The sequence below is a fragment of the Mustelus asterias genome, chromosome 20, assembly GCF_964213995.1.
Source record: "Mustelus asterias chromosome 20, sMusAst1.hap1.1, whole genome shotgun sequence".
In the NCBI taxonomy this organism is placed as follows: Eukaryota; Metazoa; Chordata; class Chondrichthyes; order Carcharhiniformes; family Triakidae; genus Mustelus; species Mustelus asterias.
In genome coordinates, this window is record NC_135820.1 from 58,495,478 (window position 1) to 58,520,114 (window position 24,637).

At 39.7% G+C, this 24,637-nt stretch overlaps 1 protein-coding gene across 3 annotated transcripts in view; it reads left to right on the top strand.

Annotated features, from left to right (window-relative positions):
* The window catches only part of asxl1 (ASXL transcriptional regulator 1), a 101,510-nt gene that overhangs the window by 68,128 nt on the left and 8,745 nt on the right, over positions 1-24,637 (top strand). For 2 of the 3 annotated variants that reach the window (XM_078236633.1, XM_078236634.1), the window contains exons 4-7: positions 9,258-9,424; positions 17,699-17,795; positions 19,696-19,801; positions 23,153-23,903. In XM_078236633.1, the coding sequence (XP_078092759.1) occupies positions 9,258-9,424; positions 17,699-17,795; positions 19,696-19,801; positions 23,153-23,903 (1,121 nt within the window). The remainder of the gene's footprint in view (positions 1-9,257; positions 9,425-17,698; positions 17,796-19,695; positions 19,802-23,152; positions 23,904-24,637) is intronic. The other variant, XM_078236631.1, reaches the window with a different exon arrangement.

A 24,637-nucleotide genomic window follows, 5' to 3' on the forward strand; every position in this document is an offset into this window, starting at 1 on the left:
ATCGTGGTGGGCAGAGTATAAGTCAGGAAATCAGAAGTGCACGTAACAAGGACAATACAGCAATTCTACTTCTTAATGTCTGCAAAGACAGCTTTGCAGTAACAATGCAGTGGATGAGTTTATGGGAATATGTTCAAGTTAGTTTACTAGGAAGTGGTCCACTTTAGATCTAATATTATGCAATTGAACAAGATTAATTAATGTAGTAAAGGAGGCTCTGGATAATGGTGATTATAACATATTTTATTATGAGTTTGAGCGTGATTTAGCCAAGGACAAAACTCGGGTCTTAAAACTGAACAAGCCAAATGACAAAGGCACGAGGGGCAAAATGGCTATGATGGACAGGAAAACTAGACTGAAAGCTGTGATAGGTTTGGCAAAGATTTAAAGAATTAATTCAGAATTTGCAACAATCCCTGAAGGGAAACAAAGGATGAAGTGTTCTAACTGAAGACTAGGGGCGACATGGTGGCACTCGGGTTAGCACTGCTGCCTCACAGTGCCAGGGATCGGGGTTCAATTCCAGCCTCGGGTCACTGTGTGGAGTTTGCATGTTCTCCCTGTGTCTGCGTGGGTTTCCTCCAGGTGCTCTGTTTCCTCCCACAGTCCAAAGGTGTATAGGTTAGTTGGATTAGCCATGGTAAATGCGTGGGGTTATGGGGATAGGGCAGGGTGGTGGGCCTGGATGAGACAATCGGTGCAGACTCTATGGGCTGAATGGCCTCCTCGGGATTCTGTTTCCATGACCTATAGCTAACTAGGTGTCTTGTACACAGTATTAGATCAGAAGAGGGGAATTATGGCGCCAAAAAGGGAATAAACCTAGGAATTGAAGACTTTAACTTCAGTAAGGATTAGCAAGAAAAAGAGAAAATAGGATCTGAGAGTAAACTAGCTCAAGACATAAAATATTGTAAATGTTTATACATTTTTCGAGATTCACGAGATTAACTACTGGGTTCCTTTGAGGCAGAGACAGGAGAAATTATAATGGGGAATAAAGAAAGGGCTGAGAGTAAATTAATACTTATATCTGTCTTCACAATAGAAGATGCACAAAACATTCCCAATATCGTGAGAAACCAAGAATTTAATGAAAATGAGGAACTTGAGGATGTTAGTATTAAAGAACTTGTACTGGAGAAATTAGTGGGAGTAAAAGTTGACAAATTCCCTCCCCCGGCCTAGATCAACATCCCCTCTAATTGCCTTTTGTTGAGTGTGGTCTATATAAGTGTGCAGGGCTGTACATTATTTTCTATGGCCACGCACGCACAATGACCTAAAGGGGCCAACTTGTACAGAGCATGCATGGGAATATCTGGGTTGTGGTTGTACAGCTTAAAACGAGCATTGATCTGCACCCTAGGATTTTACAAGAGATGATGCAGATAATGGATGCATTGGTTTTGATCTTACAGAATTCCCTCAAACCTAGAATGGTCCCAGTGGATTAGGATGTAGCAAATGTATCCCAAGAAAGGAGGGAGAGAGAAAAGAGGGAACCATAGGTCAGTGAGCCTGGCATCACTAATGTGGAAAATGCTGGAATCTGCCACTAGGCATGTGATAATAGAGCATCTAAATCATCATCTGGTGTTAGCTCTGTCAGTCATACTGTGAAAGGTAAATAGTGTTTGACAAGTCTGTTCCAGTTTAAGGTTGTAACTGATTGGGTGGAAAATGGGAACCAGTGTATGTAATGTATTTGAATTTACAAAAAGCATTTGGAGGTGCTGTACCGGAGATTGCTGTGCAAAATTGGGGTAATGTTAGCATGGTTTGATAAATGGGGTTTGCAGCCTGTAACTAGTGAGGTACTACAGGGATTCTATGCTTGGGTCTGAGCTATTTGCAAGCTATGTCAATGACATAGATCCAGCGGACTGATGTATGAACAAGTTTGCTGAAGTTACAAAGGTGGGAAAGTGAGCTGTGAGGAGGATGCAGGGAGGCTGCAGACAACCTGTGAGTGGGCAAAAATATGGCAGATGAAATATAATGCCGAGAAATGTGAAGCTATATACTTTGGAAGGAAAAATAGATCCAGTTTTTGAATGATAGACTGATAAATGTTGGTATTTGGAGGGATCTGAATGTCGAGAGCATAAATTGCAAAGTTAATATGAATATCCAGCAAACACTCAGGAAAGATTGTATGCTATCCTTTTATTACAAAGGGTTTGTAATATATTACTCAAGGGTTTGTAATATGAGTAAGTGAGTCTTCCTGCAATTGCATGGGGCCTTATTGACACCACATCTGAAGTACTGGGTAGTGTTTTGGTCAGCTTACCTGAAGAAGGATAGACTTTGTCGTGGAGACAGTAGAATGAAGGTTCACATAACTGATGCCTGGGTTATCTTTGAGGAGTTGATTGAGTAGGCTGGGCCTCTCTTCTAAGAGCTTTGAAGAATGAGAAGAAATTGCATTGAAACATTCAAAAAAATTCTTTAGGGACTTGATTGGATAGATGCCAAGAGAATTTTCCCTTGACTGACATTAGGAGACCAGATCAGAAATCCCAAGGTATATCATGAAGCCAGACCAGACGCCAACAATATTCTATTTTGGTATTAGCATGGATAAGATGTTTCACTCCAGATGCAGTTCTAGTGACACACTGGAAAGCTTTTATCAAAAACTTCATTTAACAACAGTTTAATTATAACAAATGAATTAGCTTAACCTTGAACAATTGAATAATACATAAACATGACAAGATAAAATTCTTAGCTGTTAATCTATCTTGAGTTCCAATTCAGGCATCATTCCTCTTATGGACTTAAACCCGCTCTTCAAAATTAGTTAGCAAAACACAGGCATGCTTGCTTGCCTTAGGTTAACAGTCCTAGAGCTTTCAGAATATCTCTGGAGAAAGACAGAGACAGAGGCACCTGTTTCTTCTGGCAGCCCAGGCAGCAACTGCTCTATTTAAAAAAAAAAAAAATGAAACTGCAATTATTTCTTGCCTGCAAGCTTAGCTCCTCCCATTAAGCACATGACTTTGTCCCTGTCAATCAGCCTCATCAAAACTACTCTGAAACCCATCATATCACCCCTCAGCCTTCTCTGTTCGAAGGAAAACAACCCCAACCTCGCCAATCTCTTCTCATAGCTACAGTTCCCAACCCTGGCAATATTCTAGTAGATCTTCTCTGCACTCTTTCCAGAATAATTGCATCCTTCATATAATGTGATCAGAACTGCACGCAACTCTCCAGTTGTGCCTGCAACAGTATCTTATACAGTTCCACAATTATATCCCTACTTCTGTATTCTATACCTTTGCCAATGAAGGAGAGCATTCCATATGCCACCTTTACAACGTTATCGATCTGTACTGCTACCTGTCGGAATCTGTGCACTTGCACACCAATATCTCACTTCATCTACCTACTCAGCATATTCTCTTGTATTGTTTGACCTCCCTAAGTGCATTACCTCACACTTATCACAGGTGAACTCCATCTGCCACTTTCCTGTCCACTCCGTCAACCCATCTACATCATTTTGGAGTTTACAGCTACCCTCTACACTATCCACTACACAGCCAATTTTTGTGTCATCTGTAAATTTCCCAATCATGCCCCCCACATTCAAGTCCAAATCAATATATAAAACAAACAGCAGGGGTTCTAACACTGAGCCCTGCGGAACACCACTTGAAGCAACTTTAGATTTGCAAAGGCAGCTGTGACCATTGCCCTTTGTTTCCTGTTACTAAGCCAGTTTTGGATCCAATTTGCCTTATTATCCTGCATCCTATTGGCTTTTACTTTTTTGACGAGTCTCCCAAGTGGGACCTTGTCAAATGCTTTACTAAAATCCATGTAGACAAATAATCATTGCACTATCCTCCTCGATCCTCCTTGTCACTGCCTCAAAGAGTTCAATTAACTTTGTACGGCATGACCTTCCCTTAAAACCATGCTGACTGTCCCTGACTCGTCCATGCCTTTGTAAGTGACTGTTTATCTGATCTCTCGCGATTGATTCTAACAATTTGCCCACCACTGATGTAAGATTAACCAGCCTATAATTATTTGGCAATTTTGCCGTATCCTTCTTAAATAATGGAACCACATTTGCATTCCTCCAGTCCTGTAGCACCTTCCCTATGAGCATTATTTTCCAGTCTTCACTAGACAGAGCATCTGCTATTTCCTCCCTGAGCTCCTTCAACAGCCATGGGGAACAATCCCATCTGGTCCTGGCGACTTATCCGCTTTCTAGGATTCCAACTCCTCCAACACATCCCCCCCCCCCCCCCCCCCAACCCCCTCATTTTGAATATTTTATCCAATATTTCACACTGCTCCTCTTGGCTTGCTATATCCGCATCATCCCTTTACTTCGTGAATACGGAGACAAAAATAATCATTTAAGCATCTTCCCATATCCTCTGCATCTTCACACAAGTTCCCTTCATCTCTGGTCCCACTTTTTCCTTAACTATCCTTTGGCTCTTTATCCACTGGTAAAACATCTTTGGTTTTTCCTTAATCTTGCTTGCCAGTATTTTTTCATGCCCTCTCTTTGATTTCCTTATTTCTTTTTTCACTTGATTCCAATCTCTTAAGTTAGTCCTGCCATCCCCAGAACATGTTTGGTGAATCTTCGTTGCACTCCCTCTAAAGCAATAATATCCTTTCTGAGGTAAGGACCAAAACTGCGCACACTACTATTTGCATATTTCATAGAAGTGTTGTATGTCCTTTGATGACATGTGCTAATTTATTCTCATACACTCCCTCCTTGTTTCTAATTTCAGTTCTGCCCTGTACTTTTTGTACATAGCTTAGTTCTCTCCTGCAATGTGATAAACATCAGGCTCCTGAGCTTGTTTTGTGCAACATTTTTAATCTTTATCTTTAGTCATCCAGGGGGTTCAAGCTGTGCACAATACAAAGAGATATGCACATGAACCCTAGTTCCTCTGTCCCTACACACTCTTCAAACAGTGCTATTAAGCTTATCTTGCCTTTCCCTATTCCTTCTGCCAAAATGCATTAAAGTCTATCTGCCCTCATCTGCCCATTCTACTTGAGTATCCTATGTGCTGTTTGAGTTGATTGGTATCATTTTGCCACCACTCCATGATTTGCATTGTAGTCAAACTTTGAAATTTTACTCTGCATTCCACTTCTGCATCCAAGTAATTTAAATACATCAAAAAAGCCATGGTACTCACACTGACCCATGTGAACATCAGTGTCTACCATCCTCCAGTCTGAAAGGCAATCATTTACTCTTGCTCCCTGTTTTCTGTTCATAAGCCAAATATTTATTGAAGTTGACACTAGCCATGCTGTTTCATGAGCCGGCCTTTTAATGTGGTACTTTGTCAAAATCTTTCTTAAAATCCGTACAGACAACATCCATCACATTCCCATCATCAACCTTCTCTGTTGCTTCATCAAAAAATCAATTAGATTAGTCAAGCAAGGTCTGCCTTTTACAAATCCTGTTGACTTTCAGTTAACTCAAACCACCTAGTTTCTAAAGCCTTATCCATCACTGATGTTAAGCTGATTGGCCTATAATTACTGGAATATCCTTGCACATTTTTTGACAGTGTCACATTTGCCCCGTTTCAATCTTCTGACACTTCCCCCATATTTCAAAACAATTGTAAGATCATAGAACATAGAACATAGAAAGCCACAGCACAAACAGGCCCTTCGGCCCACAAGTTGCGCCGATCACATTCCCACCTCTAGGCCTATCTATAGCCCTCAATCCCATTAAATCCCATGTACTCATCCAGAAGTCTCTTAAAAGACCCCAACGAGTTTGCCTCCACCACCACCGACGTCAGCCGATTCCACTCACCCACCACCCTCTGAGTGAAAAACTTACCCCTGACATCCCCCCTGTACCTACCCCCCAGCACCTTAAACCTGTGTCCTCTCGTAGCAACCATTTCAGCCCTTGGAAATAGCCTCTGAGAGTCCACCCTATCCAGACCCCTCAACATCTTGTAAACCTCTATCAGGTCACCTCTCATCCTTCGTCTCTCCAGGGAGAAGAGACCAAGCTCCCTCAACCTATCCTCATAAGGCATGCCCCCCAATCCAGGCAACATCCTTGTAAATCTCCTCTGCACCCTTTCAATGGCTTCAACATCTTTCCTGTAATGAGGTGACCAGAACTGCGCGCAGTACTCCAAGTGGGGTCTAACCAGGGTCCTATAAAGCTGCAGCATTATCTCCCGACTCCTAAACTCAATCCCTCGATTAATGAAGGCTAGTAAGCCTCTCCATTCCCCATTCCCCTGAACAACTTGAATGCAAACCATCCAGGCTGATCTATTTATCCACTCTAAGCATAACCAGCCTTTCTAGTATTTTGCACCGATCAATTTTCATCATCCAATCCATTTATCTATCCCATCACCATTTACACCGATATTTTATCAACATCCTGTTCCTTTATAAACACTGATTTAAGTACTCGAATCTTGGCATGCACCTTTTAGCATATAACCCTTGACCTCCCTTTCCCTCCTGTTACATTATGTATCTGGCTTGTGCTTGAAAAATGTCTATTATAGATCATTGTTATTTTACAGTTTTTCCTGTAAGTCTGTTTGTATTTTACCATGGTTCGGTCCCCCCCTCATCCCACTGAAATTTACCCTCTTCTAATTTAGTCATTTTTCTTTCAACTTTTCCGTGCTCTTCATTACTAGTCTAAACGTAATGATCACTGTCCCCCACAGACACTTGTCCCACCCCATTCCCCAGCACCAGACCCAGCAATATACTTCAGTTAGACCAAGAGCAAACTGGTTTAAGGAACTTCTGTTGAACACATTTCAGAAATTCCTCCCTTTTCCTTTTTGTTATCCCTTGGTAAGGTTTACCTTCATAGTCTTACACTAGAGAATTTTCACAGGAGGTATACAACGAGTGTAGTCAATCCCAATCCATGTTTTGGATAATTCGTCTGGATTTCAAATCCCCTGATTCCACTACACTCTCTTTTTATACATCCGTGATTTCCCTGCTGCTTTGTTCCTCCATCTCTTCCTACTTCGAGGCCTATAGAATACTGCCAGTAGTGTGACCATACTTTTTCTTGCTTCTCAATTCCAATCAAATGGATTCTGTCCTTGCTTCTTGAGGGTATCCTCTTTGAACTATGTTTTCGCGAATTGGCACTCATTTGTTTCTGTTGCCAGGAATAATTTGTTCCCGACTATTCTGCTGCTACTCTGTCTAGTATAATAAGTCCTCACTTAAAGTTGTAGTTACATTCCTTGACTGTGCAACTTTAAGCAAAACAACTTTAAGCAATCTGATTTTCCCACTCGGCTCAATGTAAAAGCTATAGTTAGGAGCTTTCTCATTAGGGAAAACAATTATACACTATTTCAATCCTATTGGGGAGCACTAACATTTGAAGAAGAAATCTGGACTAGCAGTTAACTGACAGAACTATGCCACAACATTTCACTTTTTTAAAAACACAAACTTTATTACATATTTAAGAGAAATTAAACTAAGTACTATTAACTTATAAAGGCTTATGGTATAAATGCAGATCGACTTAAATCCCTACCCCCACCCCATTGCCAAGAATTCCCTAATGTTACAAACTCTTGAAGGTTCATTCACTTGCCCTGGAGCCAAGCCAAAAGGTAAGCCACAGCCCTCTGGAATTTGCTTAATTCTCCTTAGTATTCCAACTATTCTTCCAAGTACCAATTACATGGGGATCATTCCATGAGCTTTTGCCTCAAAAATTCTTCAATTTCCTTTGAAGACCTCATGACTGTGGACTCTTCGACTCCTTATCCTGGTTTTGGATATCCATTGGCTGTTTTTGTTTCTCCCAGTCTGCTCCCACATTTTCTGTATAATACTTTTTAGCCCAACTGTTTTGGCTGACTACTTTCTGCCACAAGGCTTTGTGAGGACTACTATAGGTTCTTCAACTAGTCGCAAGCTATAACAAGTCTTCCAACTGCTTTTTCTCTTGTGAAACCTCAATTGAGCTCTCTGCTTCTGTCAACAAACACACACACAACCTGAACACAAGAACCTGTCACCCCCTTATCGCATCTCCATAGTGATGTGAGGTGCTCTTGGATGCTCTCAAACAGAAGTTTAAATGAATCATTTTCTGTGCTGCTCTGATTCTGCAACCCCAATGAATAATATATATTGCTAATTGTGTTTAACAACCCACTCTCGGAATTGTTGGACCTGTTAAAGAGCTTTCTTTATAGATTGCCTTTTCCATAGAAGACTACGTATTGTTTATTGCTTCTGCACCTCAATCCATGACTGTGTAAGGTAAACGTGGGTTAGCCTTTGACATTCCAAGCTTATTTGAATTGCATATGCTCAGCAGTTTCTCAATCCGGTGCCCCAGTTATCTACAATTAAAACTTTTAAATTCCTAACTAAAGTTTATATTCTAAAATTCTAGTTCATGAATCATGAACTAGATATTCGCAATACTTAAGAGTTGAAATACAGGAATTTAGCAATGTAAAGTATCAGTAAATGAAGTAACATTCAAAGTAAAATAAATTTTAGAAGATTAAAGAGAAATGCTGACTCTTTCTACTTATCCTCCTGTTTGCAGCTTCTTCAACTCTTCGACCATTGCTGTGACCACCAATCCTGCTCATTGACCCTCTGGTTCCACCACACGCCCTGTTGCCTCTTCCTCCCTTCTCACTGAAACTTCTGCTCCCTTCCTCTCCTGCTCTCAGTTTTCTGCTTTCCTCTCCTGAATCTTAGCTGTAGGTGAGGCAGGCCTCATTAACTGACTGACATTCAAGTGGGATGATGTAAAACATAGAACCACTTATAACAGGGACTTATTGTATTATCAAACACACTCACTCCTTATACATCTAATTCTTTTCTATTTCTACATGCCGGTGCCCACCACTCACCAAACATTTTAAGAGCTTACTGATTTGAGGCAGTGCTGCAGCCTGATAGGGGATTGATGCATCTATCCATGGAAGGGAAGTGGGTTGCATAGTTTGCTTTATTTTAATTCTCAGGCACTTGGAGCTGGCTGTCAGATTGGTGGATGTCTGAAACTGATCATCAGTCCATTTTGTCCAGGAAAGCTGCCTGCTGCTGGTTGGTGTCATGAAAGGAAATGGGTTCAAATCACATTTTGTCAGGAGCTAAACTTTAAAAATCCCACAACCAGTTTGTGTTTTAGTAGGATTTTTTGCCTCATCAATTATAATGAGAAGTTTCATGGTTTTGTATTCTGAAAGCAGGGCAGATGAAGCGAAACAGAGGGGAAGAGATTGATGTTGAAACACCTGGATCAATTCTCGTCAATACAAATCTACGTGCTTTGATCAACTCACGGACTTTCACTTCTTTGCCACTGCATTTTCAGCAGCAGCTGTTGTTTCTCCTGCCAGAGGTGGACAGGCAGGTAGGGACTTACCTATGCATGTTTAACATGGCTGTTTAATACGCTTTTATTAAAAGGCAAACTGTGATGAGTGGAAAGAAAAAGGCAGAGAAATTAGAAATGCTTGACTCTTCCTCATTCTGGATGATAGCTAATTTGGAGCCATTTTCAGTGCCTCTAACCAATGTGTTGATTCTGACTCGCTTGCTGCTGCCCATGGTGTAACCTTTAATTTTATTTTGTGTGTGGGGTGGAGAAACAGAATTGATGTTTTAGGTCAAAGGCTTTCATCAAATGATTGACCTGAAAACTATCTTTTTTCCCTTGACAGCGCCCGTTTGGCTGATGGAAGCGTTTCCAGCATTTTCGGTTTTTTGTGGGTTCTTTTGCTCTTTTAAAAAAAATTTATTTGCAAGAACTAACATTTGTGAGCCCAGTCAGATTTACTCACACTGAGCTTATTTATCAATGTTTTTCTTTAATGGAAATTAGCTTAGGAGTGCATTAGCTTTGACTAGTGTATAAAATATATTCTACTGCTAATTCTGTAACATTTTCTCTTTAAAAATTCAGTGATGATTGACTACATTCTGATGCTTTTGAGGTTAGGTGTTAAAATACACGATTTTGTCACTCAGTTTCAGCACTCCTCGAATACCCTACTGTCCAAAGGTTCAGAACAATAATAGATATGTATCCCACCACTACTGAGATTTAATTGGGATGTTTATGATAGTATTTCTCCACAAATGTTTAAGACTTCATGTTGTTCTGGATGTCCTTTTAGCCGTATTGCTAAATCTGACCTAGCTGATTGAAATAACTGTTTTTCTAATCTGAAACATCTGCTCTGAGCAATGCTGTAACACTGTTTTGAAGATGCTTTGTCTTCAAAATTACTTGCAAATCTAGGAGATTATACTCGCTGCAATATTATGGCATATGATGAGCTGTTGAATATATTGATTAGAATGTACACATGGCATCTATTTACATGTTCTATTTTCATCATTCCCTAATGGGTGCCATTTCACCCACAAACTGTCTTCGAGACATTGAGAAGTGGAAGGCACTTTGGTTTGTTTTGCTTTTCATTGATCACAAAGACTCAGTACAAGTTAAACCTGTAGAATGTGTTCAAACAGTTTTATCTTGTGGTTCAGTACACAAAGCACACACTGGCTGGGAATAAAGATCTCTTCCAATGTTGATCGAGTGAAAAAGAGGAAACTTGCAGGGAAGAAATCTAACACATTTGTTGGTATTTGCTTGACACTCTATTTAATAATTATTTATTAGTGTCACAAGTAGGCTTGCATTAACACTGCAATGAAATTACTGTGAAAATGCCCTAGTCAACACACTCCGACGCCTGTTCGAGTACACTGAGGGAGAATTTAGCATGGCCAATGCACCTAACCAACACATCTTTCGAACTGTGGGAGGAAACCGGAGGAAACCCACACTGACACCGAGAGAATGTGCAGACTCTACACAGTGACCCAAGCCAGGAATTGAACTCTGGTCCCTAGTGCTGTGAGGCAGCAGTGTTAACCACTGTGCCACTGTGCTACCATTGCCACAGACCCACATAAGTATTTTAATTAGCAACTGGTGATGAGAGAACCTGGTTACATGATTCTGAATTTGAGGTGCTGTTGTTTAGCAAGCTCCTATGTGCAAGTACTTCCACTGTATGAAAGCTTATGTCATCGTATAGCTGATATGGAAACTCTGAAACCTGTGATAGTGCTCTTGGAAGTTAGGAGCAGGACATTTAGCCCCTCAGACCTGCTCTGCCATTCAGTTACACCATGGCTAATCTGTTTCTTAACTCTATTCATCCACCGTAGCTCCATATTCCTTATGTTCTTGCAAGCAAAATCAATTGATTTCCAATTTAAAATTAATTGAGGTAGCATCTATAACTTTTTGTGGGAATGAGATCCATGTTCCTGCCACATTTTGAAGAAGTATTTCCTAACTTCTCTCCTGAATGGTCTGGCTTTGCTGTTTGTTCCTTTGTCCTTGCTTCCCCATTCAGCTGAAAAAGATTCTCATCTTCTATCAATATTTTCACTTTCTTTCAATATCTTATCTTGACCTCAATCAAGTCCTCTTTTGACCTCCCAAGTGCTAGAAATACAACCTGAATTTATATGGTTCTGATGAAAGATCATTAACTTGCAATGGTAACTGTTTCACTCTCCAGAAATGCTATGAATAGTTACAGTATTTACTGTCTTATTCTCAATTTATATAACATTTTCTCATGATCTAACCCTTGAAACCTAGATAACATTCTGGTAAACGTATGCTGCACTCCTTCCAAGGCCCATATGTCCTGTGTCAGGTTCTGTGCCCAGAACTGCACAGAGTATGCCAGATGTGATCTAACCAGGGCTTTGTGCAACTTCAGCAAAACTTTCTCCCCATTATATTCTAGCCCTCCATTTACAAAGGCTGATGTTTCACCATTTACGAGGTACCCTTTTCTAACCTCCTTGGGTCTGTAGTGGATGACCTCCCATTTGAATCTCTTGAAATCAGTTTGTTAAAATTTTGCCCAGTTAATCTATATGTCTTTGCAATGTCAGGCTTCCATCTAATTGTGCTAACAGCAAATTTAGATACGAGTTTCTAGCCCAGCATCCAAATTGTTAGTCATACATGGTTGGGACTCTTGACACTGATCCTTACGAGATACCATGAGTCACTATTAATCTCCTTCAGCCCCACAACCCTCTGGGATAGCTGTGCTCATCCAAATTCTTGAGCATCCCTGATTTTAATTGATCTACCATTGGTGGCCATGCCATTAGCTGCCTAGGCTCAAGGCTCTGGAATTAACTCCCCTCAGCCTCTCCATCTCTCCACTCTCTCAAAACCTATCTCTTTGAGCAAGCTTTGGAACGCTGCCCAATATGGCACTGTGGTTTGGTGCCCAATTTTGCTTTCCTACACTCCTGTGAAGTGCCTTAGGATGTTTTATTGTATTAAAGGTGCAATCTAAATACAAGTTGTTCTTGTACTTATTTGGAGGCTGTATATTCAGGATTCGCTGTCTTTCATTACTGAGCAAGAGAATGAAACAATCATATTTTGATCAAGTGTGTATCCATTCGAATAGTCAGGACAGTGTAGTCAAAATATTGTTATTCTGTTCATCATGCCTTCTTGAGGAGCATCTAGTATCTTAATGAGTTACGGGTTATGAGGAAATATTGACATACTAAGCCTGAATCCATTGGCATTTAGAAGAATGAGGTGATCTTCATGAAACATATAAGATCCTTAGCAGACAGGACGAGGTGGATGCTGAAAGGTTGTCTCCTCTGTGGGAGAGACGAGAATTTGGAGATTCGCTTTAAAAGTAATGTGTCTCCCATTGAAGATTGAGACAAGGTGAAATATTTTCTGAGTATCCATGACCCCAGCAAGCAGTGGAGGCTGAGACATTGAACTTTTAGAGAGATTCTTCAATCATAAGGGGGGTCACAAATTATCAGGGGTAAACAGAAATGTGGAGTTGAAGTCATAATCAGATTAGCCATGCTATTGAATGGTGGAGCAGACTCAAGGGGCCAAATGACCAATGCGTTTTAATTTCAATGTTTGTGCATTGACGAAGGGAAAGCGGTAGATGTGGTTTATATGGATTTTAGTAAGGCGTTCAATAAGGTCCCCCATGCAAGGCTTCTAGAAAAAGTGAGAGGGCATGGGATCCAAGGTGCTGCTGCCCTGTGGATCCAGAACTGGCTTGCCCAAAGGAGGCAGAGAGTGTGTATAGATGGGTCTTTTTCTAAATGGAGGTCGGTCATCAGTGGTGTGCCCCAGGGATCTGTTCTGGGACCCTTGCTGTTTGTCATTTTCATAAACGACCTGGATGAGGAAGTGGAGGGATGGGTTGGTAAGTTTGCCGACGACACGAAGGTTGTGGATAGTCTGGAGGGATGTCAGAAGTTACAGAGGGACATAGATGGGATGCAAGACTGGGCGGACAAGTGGCAGATGGACTTCAACCCAGATAAATGCGTAGTGGTCCATTTTGACAGGTCAAATGGGATGAAGGAGTACAATATAAAGGGAAAGATTCTTAGTACTGTAGAGGATCAGAAGGACCTTGGGGTCCGGGTCCATAGGACTCTAAATTCGGCCCTGCAGGTGGAGGAGGTGGTTAAGAAGGCGTATGGTGTGCTGGCCTTTATCAATCGAGGGATTGAGTTTAGGAGTCCGGGGATAATGATGCAGCTATATAAGACCCTCGTCAGACCCCACTTGGAGTACTGTGCTCAGTTCTGGTCGCCTCATTACAGGAAGGATGTGGAAAAGATTGAAAGGGTGCAGAGGAGATTTACAAGGATGTTGCCTGGATTGAGTGGCATGCCTTATGAGGATAGGCTGAGGGACCTCGGTCTTTTCTCCTTGGAGAGACGTAGGATGAGAGGAGACCTAATAGAGGTATATAAGACGTTGAGAGGCATAGATCGGGTGGACTCTCAGAGGCTTTTTCCCAGGGTGGAAATGGCTGCTACGAGAGGACACAGGTTTAAGGTGCTGGGGGGTAGGTACAGGGGAAATGTTAGGGGGAAGTTTTTCACAGAGGGTGGTGGGCGAGTGGAATCGGCTGCCGTCAGTGGTGGTGGAGGCAAACTCGAGAGGGTCTTTTAAGAGATTCCTGGATGAGTACATGGGACTTAATAGGATGGAGGGTTATAGGTAGGCCTAAAAGGTAGGGATATGTTCGGCACAACTTGTGGGCCGAAGGGCCTGTTTTGTGCTGTAGTTTTCTATGTTTCTATTTGTTGCATGTCCAGTGAGGCACTTGTCTAATAACAAACAGGGGAGAGGCGTGAGGTCTTTCTGCAGTCAAGATGGCTGTACCATAGCTGTTTGATATTGGAAGTTTGAAACTATGTTAACACTCTGCAGACTGATTAATCTGGTTTCTGACCATTCTGTGTGGTGTTTGATTTGGTTCTTTGAAATATGTGTTCAAATGTTTTTCTGTATGGCAGCCAGACAGGGTTGAATGTGGAAGTATGGGACTGGATATAAAATTGTGTTATGCTTGCTTCTAGAACAGTTACACAGGAATCATACCATTTTTATATAGCACATGAGCCATGTTTTTGCCAGATTTGTTATGAATGCGAAAGGTCAGGCTGTTGATCTTTGCTACCGGGACAAGTTTTACTTGTAATTGTTGCTTGCTGCCAGAGATCTGCTCATTGGGAAGTGCCTTAATATATTAAAAAACTGTTTCTGATTGGTTAGTTGTCTATGTAGAGGTCAGATTGAAGGTGTGACTGGTCTTTGTTCATTCTGACTTTGTTATATGCTTTAATACCAGATAAAGTTAACTACCTTACTGTCTGGTGGATCCTGTGCAGATCAGTGCATTGCAAGGCATTTTCTTTTTTCCAGAAAAAATAATTTGTGTTCAAGTAAAACAAGAAATCTGCTGCTCAATTGGGCAAGAATCGAGGAATAGCTGGATAGTTCTTTAAAGCTTGGTACAGGCAGGAATGATTGAATAGCCTGCTTATGCGCTCTAATTCTACGAAGATGTAAGCTTCATAGTCCATTTGTGTTTAATGAGATTGAACAAATGAATTACACTGCTGTGTAGATGTACCCAAATAAAAGGTAACATGCCAGATAGTTTAAATCTGCTTAGTTTGTATAACCTATCCCGATTTTAATGTGGTTTGGAGGCACATTCTGAGTTTGAAAAGCCATTGCATTCAAGTTTAACGATAATTTTACTTCGATATTTCAATTTAATTTTGAGAATCATGAAAATGCAAGTGCTGCAGGGTTAATGCAAAAGTGGTGTTCTGTTGAGATCTTCAGTTTCCTTTAGTGAATGGTAGACAGATGGTGTCAAGTGGGAACATGTTATAAAAGATGTGAGCTGTTTCAGATGTGGACGGCTGAGCATTCTTCAGAAACCTTAATCTATGTTAATGTTATATGTGAGTCTTTTAGCTGGCTGCCTAATATTTTCTCAATTGTGATTTTTTTTCTAGGATTCTCATTTTTGCTTCTGAAAAGTTCTATTTTTATAATCTGCTTTTTGTGGTTTTGATATTGAGCACAATAGAAATGTAATCCAGTTCAGCTGTACATATTGAGGTTCTGAGGAGTGGGAAAGCCAGATTTCTGCCTTTGATATTTCTCTGCAGATGAATTGCCAATCTTAGCTGTGCCATGTGAGGTTGGATTTCTCTATAGGGGAAAAAAAGGGAAGTAACATAAGAGGGAAGTCACTGGATTGCTTTGTGTATGTGTTTAGGAGTTGGCTGGAACTGCTTAGGAATAGGTTTGGAAACAAGTTACCTGCACTTTGCCAGAGAATTAATGAATACTTTGAGCACATTAAGAAGAGGGGAGGGAGATCTGATAGCTGAACATAAAAAAAGAGTTTTTATTCTGCTTCTTGCCGTGTTACATTGGTCACATTATGTAATTACAAAGTCAACCATTGCACTTGATTTTAAAATGATTAACTTAAGCATGGAGTTAGTCTTGTACATATGGGGGTGTTTTGTTTTCATCTTGTATCCACAAGACTGTGCTAGCAATTAACTAAATGCAGCAGGAGTAAACTTGACACTCCTACTTTATGTTGGGTAAGCATATTCAGAGTTTTTAAAGCTAAAGTCCTGAACTTGAACAAGAATCTCTTAATAGAATGTGAAAATTCAATTGGTTAATATTTGATGTAAATTAATTTGAGCAATGCAAGATTCCAATGTCAATTTTTGTTTCAAATGGTGGGTGATGGCTAGTTCTTTCTATGAATCGGAATAAGATGGTTGATGAAGGAAGTGGTGTATGATACGCAGACCAGTGGGTGGCACTGTGATCTGTGGCAAAACCTCAGCTTAGAATTCACGAGATGTATTAATTGTGAAATCTGAAGTGAATGAGGTTTTTATTCCCCTCTTCCATAAGGGGTTTCTGTTCTGCTAGTTACTTGAATAAATATTCTCCCTTTTCTTGGAGACCAATTAGTTACTTTCACATTTTCCAGATCCTTTGGCACCATACAGTACTAGTTGAAGTGCTTTCTAAATCTACACTATTGTGTATTAACAATACTAGGATATTCCTCATAATGAAAGCCCAGTTATTCCTCATGAATGCCCGGTTATTTGTTTAAATTTGTAAGAATGACACACAGACAGAGGGAGATGTAGCTCAGCTGCAGCCTTCAAATGACAAAAAAATCTGCCAATGGAAAGGAGTGGGCAATTGTGAGAAGCCCTGCACACTACCCAGTTTACTTGAACAGATGTTTACGCTGTATGTCGCAGATGCTTTAATAGAAGACTTAACTATTTACTTACCTGGTCAAATTGGCATGTGTTGAACTGTAACGTAACTATCGATTAATGTTAATTACCCAAATTTTCACCACTGTTTATTTCTCTTGTGATCAAGCTTAGTTGCGGGCTCCACTATGGACAGTATATTATTTGTGAACTTATTTATACATCTTTTTTTTTAAGCTCCATCCTCTGTACTTTAAATGTTGTAATCTATTCATGTAAGGTACTGATTTGTACATGTAAAGTGTTCTGCTTCTCTCACGCCACCACCCCCAAGTTCAAAACTGATCTGTTCATACCTGACGCCGATGTGCATACACTTCTGGTGGAGGGTAGGTGGATATTAATTAGAAGTAAGAATCTGGTTCTTTTTCCATCTCTTCAAAACTGCTAAAGAAAAACTAACACCCTATCACCAGCCTTGCTAAGTTCAGATAGTCTGCACCAACAGGAGTCAAACCTGGAACCTTGTTTTTATTTTTTAAAGCTTAACTAATCACTGATTAAATTTTCTAAATATGTTAACCAGCAGTGGTGGAAGGTTCCATGCATACTTGTTCATTAACTTTTGGGGAAGAAGCTGAAAGTTGTGGTTTGAAAATTCAAAGCTACACCTAAATTTTATGCACCGTTTCTGTGGAAGGGGAGGAAGAAATTTTCTTGCACCAACAAACATGCATTTATTCAAGTTTGTTACAGTTGACCCAAAGCTTGGACTGATTCTGATGGTTTTAAATTGATTGTGACTGAATGCACATGTATCACTGTTAAAGAAGTTTGGAATATCCATTTTTTTTTTGTGCCACTATTATCTAGTAATAAATATACAACCAGAGTGAGCTGCTTTTTTGTAGATTTGAAAGCTTGTGTTTCAGTGTTGGGATTTTAAGTACCTGGAGGAAGCATCCCAGTTTTTGCACTATGTTTTAATGGAATTTGTTTCCTTTTACTCTTCTAGGTTGGTACTGATGGTATTATGCGACTCAGCAGTTCAGCCCTAAATAACGAATTCTTCACCTCTGCTGCTCAGGGGTGGAAGGAGCGATTAGCAGAAGGTATGAAGCCTACTGGTAAAAGCTGCACCTTGATTGTTTAGCAGACTCCATAACCTCATTTTAAAGTTGTTTGTCAATCTTTTGAACCCAGTTAAATAATGCCTCATGATTCAGCCTCATGTTTGTTGCCCAAATGCAAGTTTTATTGTTCTAGACAACAATAGTATAATAATTATTACTGTTAGACAATAGGTTTATATAACCTGGTTTCCCGCAGACCCAAGGTGATCAAACTTGGCCTTTGCAGATGTTGTTCCTCCAGCCAACCTGAGTTCTGACCTTAAAGAGCCGTTCTCTAATGTATTGTATACCCTTTCTTTGGAATGCATAACATGATAAATAGAATATATATTGAAGCAAGCTCCTTCTCATCCAACCTCCTAACATAAGGAGTAGACAATCTCATAGTTAAATGGTACTGCTTGGGTGCTCCCACTGTTCTGGCCAATACCCAATACTGCAGGATGTAACGAGCATGTCTGCCATATTATTCTGCCCAGTAGCCATATTCACTCAAATTCTGATAGTCACATTGAGATGTGGTTAACTACAGGATTCCGGGCAAATTTTGTCAAAAGTGGAACTTTGTTTTAGCTGCCCCTCCAGAAGATCAAGTTGTCGAGTTGACACTGGCGGTATGATGTGCTGAATGCCCTACATATATGTGCTGTAAGTTCGATAAATCTTTGAAGACAACAAAATGGCTCTTGTTTTTCATTTTTGCCTGTTTTATCCTAATTTCCTTCCTTCCTTTTAGCAACATTGAATTAATTCAGTTTCTCAAAATCTCTGTCCAACAGAGTGGAAGAATACTCTCTGAAATAATAAGAAAAGTGTTCTGCCCCTCAATTCCACATGATAACAGTATTTTCCTTTTCAAAATGTGAACCATATATTCCTGTCAGTTGCAGCACAGATTCATTCACTTTGTTACTTCCATGTGCATGCCAGATCACATTCCTTAAATCTTTTGCTGTCATGTAAGCATCTGTGATTGTATTGCTCATGTTCTTGGCCTTCAATTATGTTGTCTTTCATAGCTGTTCATGTCACAAATGTTGAACACATTTGAAATTGGCAGGCGGAGGAGGTAATGTAAGAGACCAGGAAATACTGTGCTATCTTATTTACAAGATGTGCACCCAAATTGAGATTTGAGATGTGTGACTGAATAAATTATCTAAATATGTTTAATTTTATAATCTCATTATTGTTGATAAGAATTGTTGACTGCATCTGGCAAAACCTGATGTATATTAATATTTTATTAGACCTGTTGAAGGATTATTCAGACTCGAAACGTTAGTTCTATTCTCTCTCCACAGATGCTGTCAGACCTGCTGAGATTTTCCAGCATTTTCTGTTTTTGTTTTTTATTTTTGCAAGTTATTTTCTGAAGCAACTGTTTACAACATGGTCATTTTTAATAAGTCCAGAACTGAACTTCAGACTATGTACAGGATGGAACTTTTACATTTTTGCTCACTAAAGTTTCCAAGTGGAATGCACAGATAATTTCAATTCAAATCTCACGCATGACTCCTGTCTAAATATAGGCCAGCATTCATTCAGAGGCACTGTGCAGGGATGTGCTGCTTTAAGAGTTGTACTTATCTTGCTCTATGCTATCTCTGGCTGATGGGGTAGCTGGAGAGCAAATCCAGATCACCACAGTGACACTGTATAATTCCTCCCTCTCTCTCTTCTCTTTCTCTGTCTGTCTTTCCCACCCCCGCCCAAACCACTATCTAACAATAATAGATGCAAATATATGGCTTACGGTTAGGTTTTCTATAAGCGTCCATCGATAGCCTTTTTGCCCAGCTACAACTTCTGTCTTAGATGTGAAATGTCTTGCATTTGATTTATTTAATGTCTGTGTGCCTTTAACCTTGTGTAGGTGAATTCACACCTGAAATGCAACTTCGTCTACGTCAAGAAATGGAGAAAGAAAAGAAAGTGGAGCTGTGGAAAGAGAATTTTTTTGAAGATTATTATGGGCAGAAGTAAGCAACTTTCTGAATAAACATATCTAGTTAGTTTGCTGGAGTATGTGAAGAAGAAAAATTAAGTTTCTGAAATCCATTTACTAACTATCAATTTTAGAAATTGATGGTTCTGTCCCATGCACAGCAAAAAGAAAGGACCCCTGCAGTGTCTAAAGTGCCAAATTGTGACCTTAAAATGAGGCTACATTTTCCCCTCAGGTGAACATAAAAGATCCCGTGACACTCTGTAGCAATGGGCAGGTGAGTTCTCGCGATATCCTGGCCAAAATGTATCCCTCAGGCAGTATCACTACTGATGACTAGGTCAGTATCTCATTGAACTTTGCGCTGCCTTTCTGTGCATTGATTGCTGGGTTGTGACTGCGCTTCAAAAGTCTTTCATTTGCTGTAAAATGCTTGGCATCCTGAGATTGTGAAAGGCTTTATATCAATGCAAGCTCCTCTTAAAGCTCATATGGTTGTTCTTCTGCTAGGCTTTGTATTTTGGTTGAGTTCACATCAAACATCCTCCACAGAGGAAAATTAATTAAGTTGTAATCAAAAAGGAGTATAACTACAGAGCATTAGCAAATCTTCACAATTCTGGTTACAGTTGGAGAAAACTAGAATTAAGTTCCGTGCCTAGTGATTCTCTGGTGCCATCTTTTCACCCAATAAACATTAAGATACTTTGCAGTGAGATGGTGCCGTAGTGGTAATGTCATTGGACTAGTAATCCAGAAACCCAGATTAATGCTCGGGGGACGTAGGCTCAAATTCCATCATGGCAGCTGTCAATTAACAAAACCTGGAATTGAAAACTTGTCTCAGGAATGAAACTATCATCAGTTGTCTTAAAAATGACCTATCTGATTCATTAAGGCCCTTGAGGGAAGAAAATCTGCTATCCTAACCTGGTTTGAACTACATGTGACTCCAGATCCACAGCAATGTGGTTGACTCTCAACTGCCTTCCAAAATGGCTTAGCAGGCCACTCAGTTCAAGGACAATTTGGATGGCCAACAACTGCAGGTCTTGCCAGAGGCACCTAAATTCCATCAAAGAATAAAATAAACTTGCAACTATATTGAAAACTATTCTTTGTTTCATTGTAAATTGAGCATGTTTTAGTATTGTTACGTTTAGCCCTCAACCAACTAGTAGATTTTGTTCCTGGTTGCCTAAGAGTACATTACTCATGAATTCCCTAAAATGAGGGTGAAGTTTAGAACGCTCTTCAAAATACGTGATCATCTAAGTATCTATTGATATTCAAGATAAATATTTTTGTATCTATATAATGTCTATACTGGAAGTTTGTGATTTTAAGCATGAAATGATAGGCAAGGATTGTCCTTATAAAGTACGAACCTTGTACCGTAACTTTCTGGATGCCTGATCCTGATGGCTGTAGACTTATAGCCACCACTTAATGTTGGCCACACCTTCTTGAGATTATCGAGGAGCCAATTTTAAAGATGATGGGGAGCATTTTCCGATGAAGTTCTTCTAAGCCTCCTGAAGTTTATTTGCTTGTATGACAAACTTGTTTGCATATTTCCTTTAACTTTTTTGTATCACTCTTGTTAGGTGCCTTGGAATATTTTACAAGCTCTTGAAGATACTGTATAAATGCAAGATTTTTTTGCAATATCAGCTCCTGAGAATGCAACCTGCGATTTGTTGACATTTTAAAGCTCCAATGTTCTCTTGGGTCTGAAAATGCTAACAAAAGTATTTTATTACTTGTGGGTACTTGCAGCATTTAATCAGATAGTATTCCCACAAATTATCCAAAACACTATTATTTTTTGATCAGCTACATAAATTGTAAGATGACAACTGCTTAACAGGACTTAACAGAGCAGCTGCCATAGAACAATCTATAGTCCATTATTGAGACATTATTGCTTAGATCTATCTATCTATTAAGAACGATGAACACAACTTGACCTTCCCTTGATTTCAGGTATGCCAGTCATCCCACCTCTCTGTGAATTAATGTTGCGGCTGAATTATAGATGGTATGTAGAGTGACAACCCAAGAAGAAAGGTAGATTATCCCTCCTAGAAGTGACTAGCCATTTACTTGAAAAAAAAATGATCTTCCAAGTGGCATAATTCTAGTGTCACATACTGATTTGTGATGTTTTCTTCAGTACCTTCATAGATATTTCTGTAATATTATCTTTCATGTGATGAGGATTTCTAAGGCTCTGACTAACCACTTAATTGGGCGCTGTTGCATTAGCTGCACTCCCAGAATGGAACCTCACTTTGTGAAGTTTAGTGTGTCCAATTTTGCTATGGTTTGCTGTGCGAAATTGATACACGTTAAGGATCAATGTGTATTATTTGGCTAAATTGTGAAAAATTACTTGTGTTTTAGGTATTTCATGTGTCAATTTCACACAGCAAATTTGCCAATTTCTACACACAATCTTCCATCTTGTCAAGCAAGGCTTCCTGTGAACCATTCTTCATTGTTCTGTAAACATCAGTTATGAATGAATTTTATCTCACTTTCAACCTTGATGCTTTTTCAGCACAAAGTATTTCAGCTCCCTTCAATTTATAAGTTGTGATGTCCTAACCCCTGATTCAAATTCCCTTTATATTGTGACGGTAGCTTTGCGAAATTTATAACTTGTTCCAAACTGACATTTGTTTCTTGCCCCTAATGTGTGTCTTATTTCACACAAACCTACCTACCAAAACAAGTTCACTCACCTAGGAAAGGATGCCAGGGATGTGAGTACATAAGACCATTTCACTCCACATTCAGCATGGTGCGTAGTATCTGTGGGTGGCTCTGGCTTTTGTTATGTTTGTCCTACACAATCCAGAGTCAGAACAGCTACTAGTCATCCCAATTATGAATTAAACCTATTTTAATGCAGCCTCACATTACTTAAAGTAAATTTAGTACTAAACCCATGGTATAATTTTCTGCCAATGATATAAGTATTTCTGCAAAGACAATTTGTGCATTAAAAGTGCATTGTCTACCCATTTTGCTCAATGGTGAACTGCATTCTTCTACGAAAGTCTATTGATTGAAATTTGTTTCCTTCTAATTTTCAGTGCAGTCATGCCTTTCAAATATGGATTAAAATGGTTCTTGTTAAAATGTCTCTTTCTATTGGATCTTTGCCACATGTCTCTCGATATTTGCTAACACATTGGCTTAAACTGCAGAAATTATCTCTTTTCAGGATAGTGATTGCAGATGGAATTCAATCAGATTAATAGAATCCAACCTCAACATGAAATTTAAATAAGGAAAACTGAACTTTTAGCATTGTAAGGTATTGCTTTCCAATGCAATCCAATATATCTGAGTACATTTGTTTTGGTTATGTTGACAGACTGGGCTTGTCTAAAGAAGAATCAGAACAACAGACATCTGTACAAGTGGAAATAGAAAATGAAGCCAGTTCACCTGTATTAGCAGGGCCATCCAAACAGCAAAGTCCGGTTAAAAAGCAGGATGAGAGACTAAGGAAATGTACTAGAAGTTCAAAGGTGGACCTCAAATGCAGAGTGAAGCGGAGTCTTATTAAAGAAACACAGATTGAACTTCCTGAACCAAGTGAAAAAACAGTTTCATGTACAGTGTCTTCTCAAGATACCAGGAGCCAGAAACAGCAAAATCATGAGGCCAAGGCGTTTCATGCTGTTAGCTGTGCAGATGAAGATCAGCTGAGTTTAATTAATAACGAAGCTAGACCTGGAAAGCTAGAAGAAATTCTTCCAAATAAATCTGCCTTAAACTCCAAATCTATACTGCTTGCAGAAAGACCTGTTGGTATACAATCTCAAGAACATATCACATCTGATGGACGTTTAGAATTGACTGATGTGCAACCTGCTGGAATTTCTAAGGATCAGATCACCTGTCTAACTCTAAGGAGCGCTGCTTTGAAAAGTGAGTTGGAGCACAATTCTGGGGAGTCCAAAGACCAAAAGAGAAAGTCCTCTGAGCACACCGCCTCCACCTCTGGCCCTGAGAAGAAGCCACGTCTTGATGATCATCAGTCCTTTCGGACCGCAATTGATAGCTTTCGGACAGAAAAAGAACATCCTACAAAAGAAGAGCCAAAGGTGCCACCTATTAGGGTATGTGTGTTTTTTAAAATGTTGAATCATTACTTGGGAAGATCGTTTTAGTTTCAATTTTACTTTTCTTAGATGAAGATGCAAAGTAATTTGGGATAGTTGCAGCGTTGCTTTGTATTTCTGGAGTTGAAGTTTAGTCAAGGAAATGTGATGGTCCATTCAAGCCAAACCTGGCTTGAGAAAAATATTTTCCCCACTTTCTACTTCATGCCAAATGAAAGCTCAATTCCTCCTTGCTAGAGAAAGCCGAGAGGAGTATGAGGTGAAATCAAAAAGGAAATCGAGAAAGCAAAGAAAGGGCATGAAAAGAATATTGGCAAGCAAAATCAAGGTGAACTCAGAAATGTTTCCTCAATACTCTGAGTAAGAAGCTAAGGAAAGATTACAGCCCATAAAAGACCAAAAAGGTAACCCATGTGTGGAGGCAGAAGATGTGGGTATTAAATAGCAGGACAGGTCAAATAGGTGGTTAAAACATATGAAATCCTTCAATTTATTAGCCGAATGAATAGATTATAGGAGCAGGGAGGTTATGCTGGAGCTATATAAAAGATTAGTCGGGGCATAACATGAGTACTCATGTGCAGTTCATTGCAGAAACAATATAATTGCACTAGAGAGGATTTATGAGGACGTTGCCAGAACTGGAAAATTGCGGCTTTTAAGGAAAGATTGTACAGGCTGGACTGTTCTCCTTAGAACGGAAAAGGCTGAGGGGAGATTTAATTGAGATG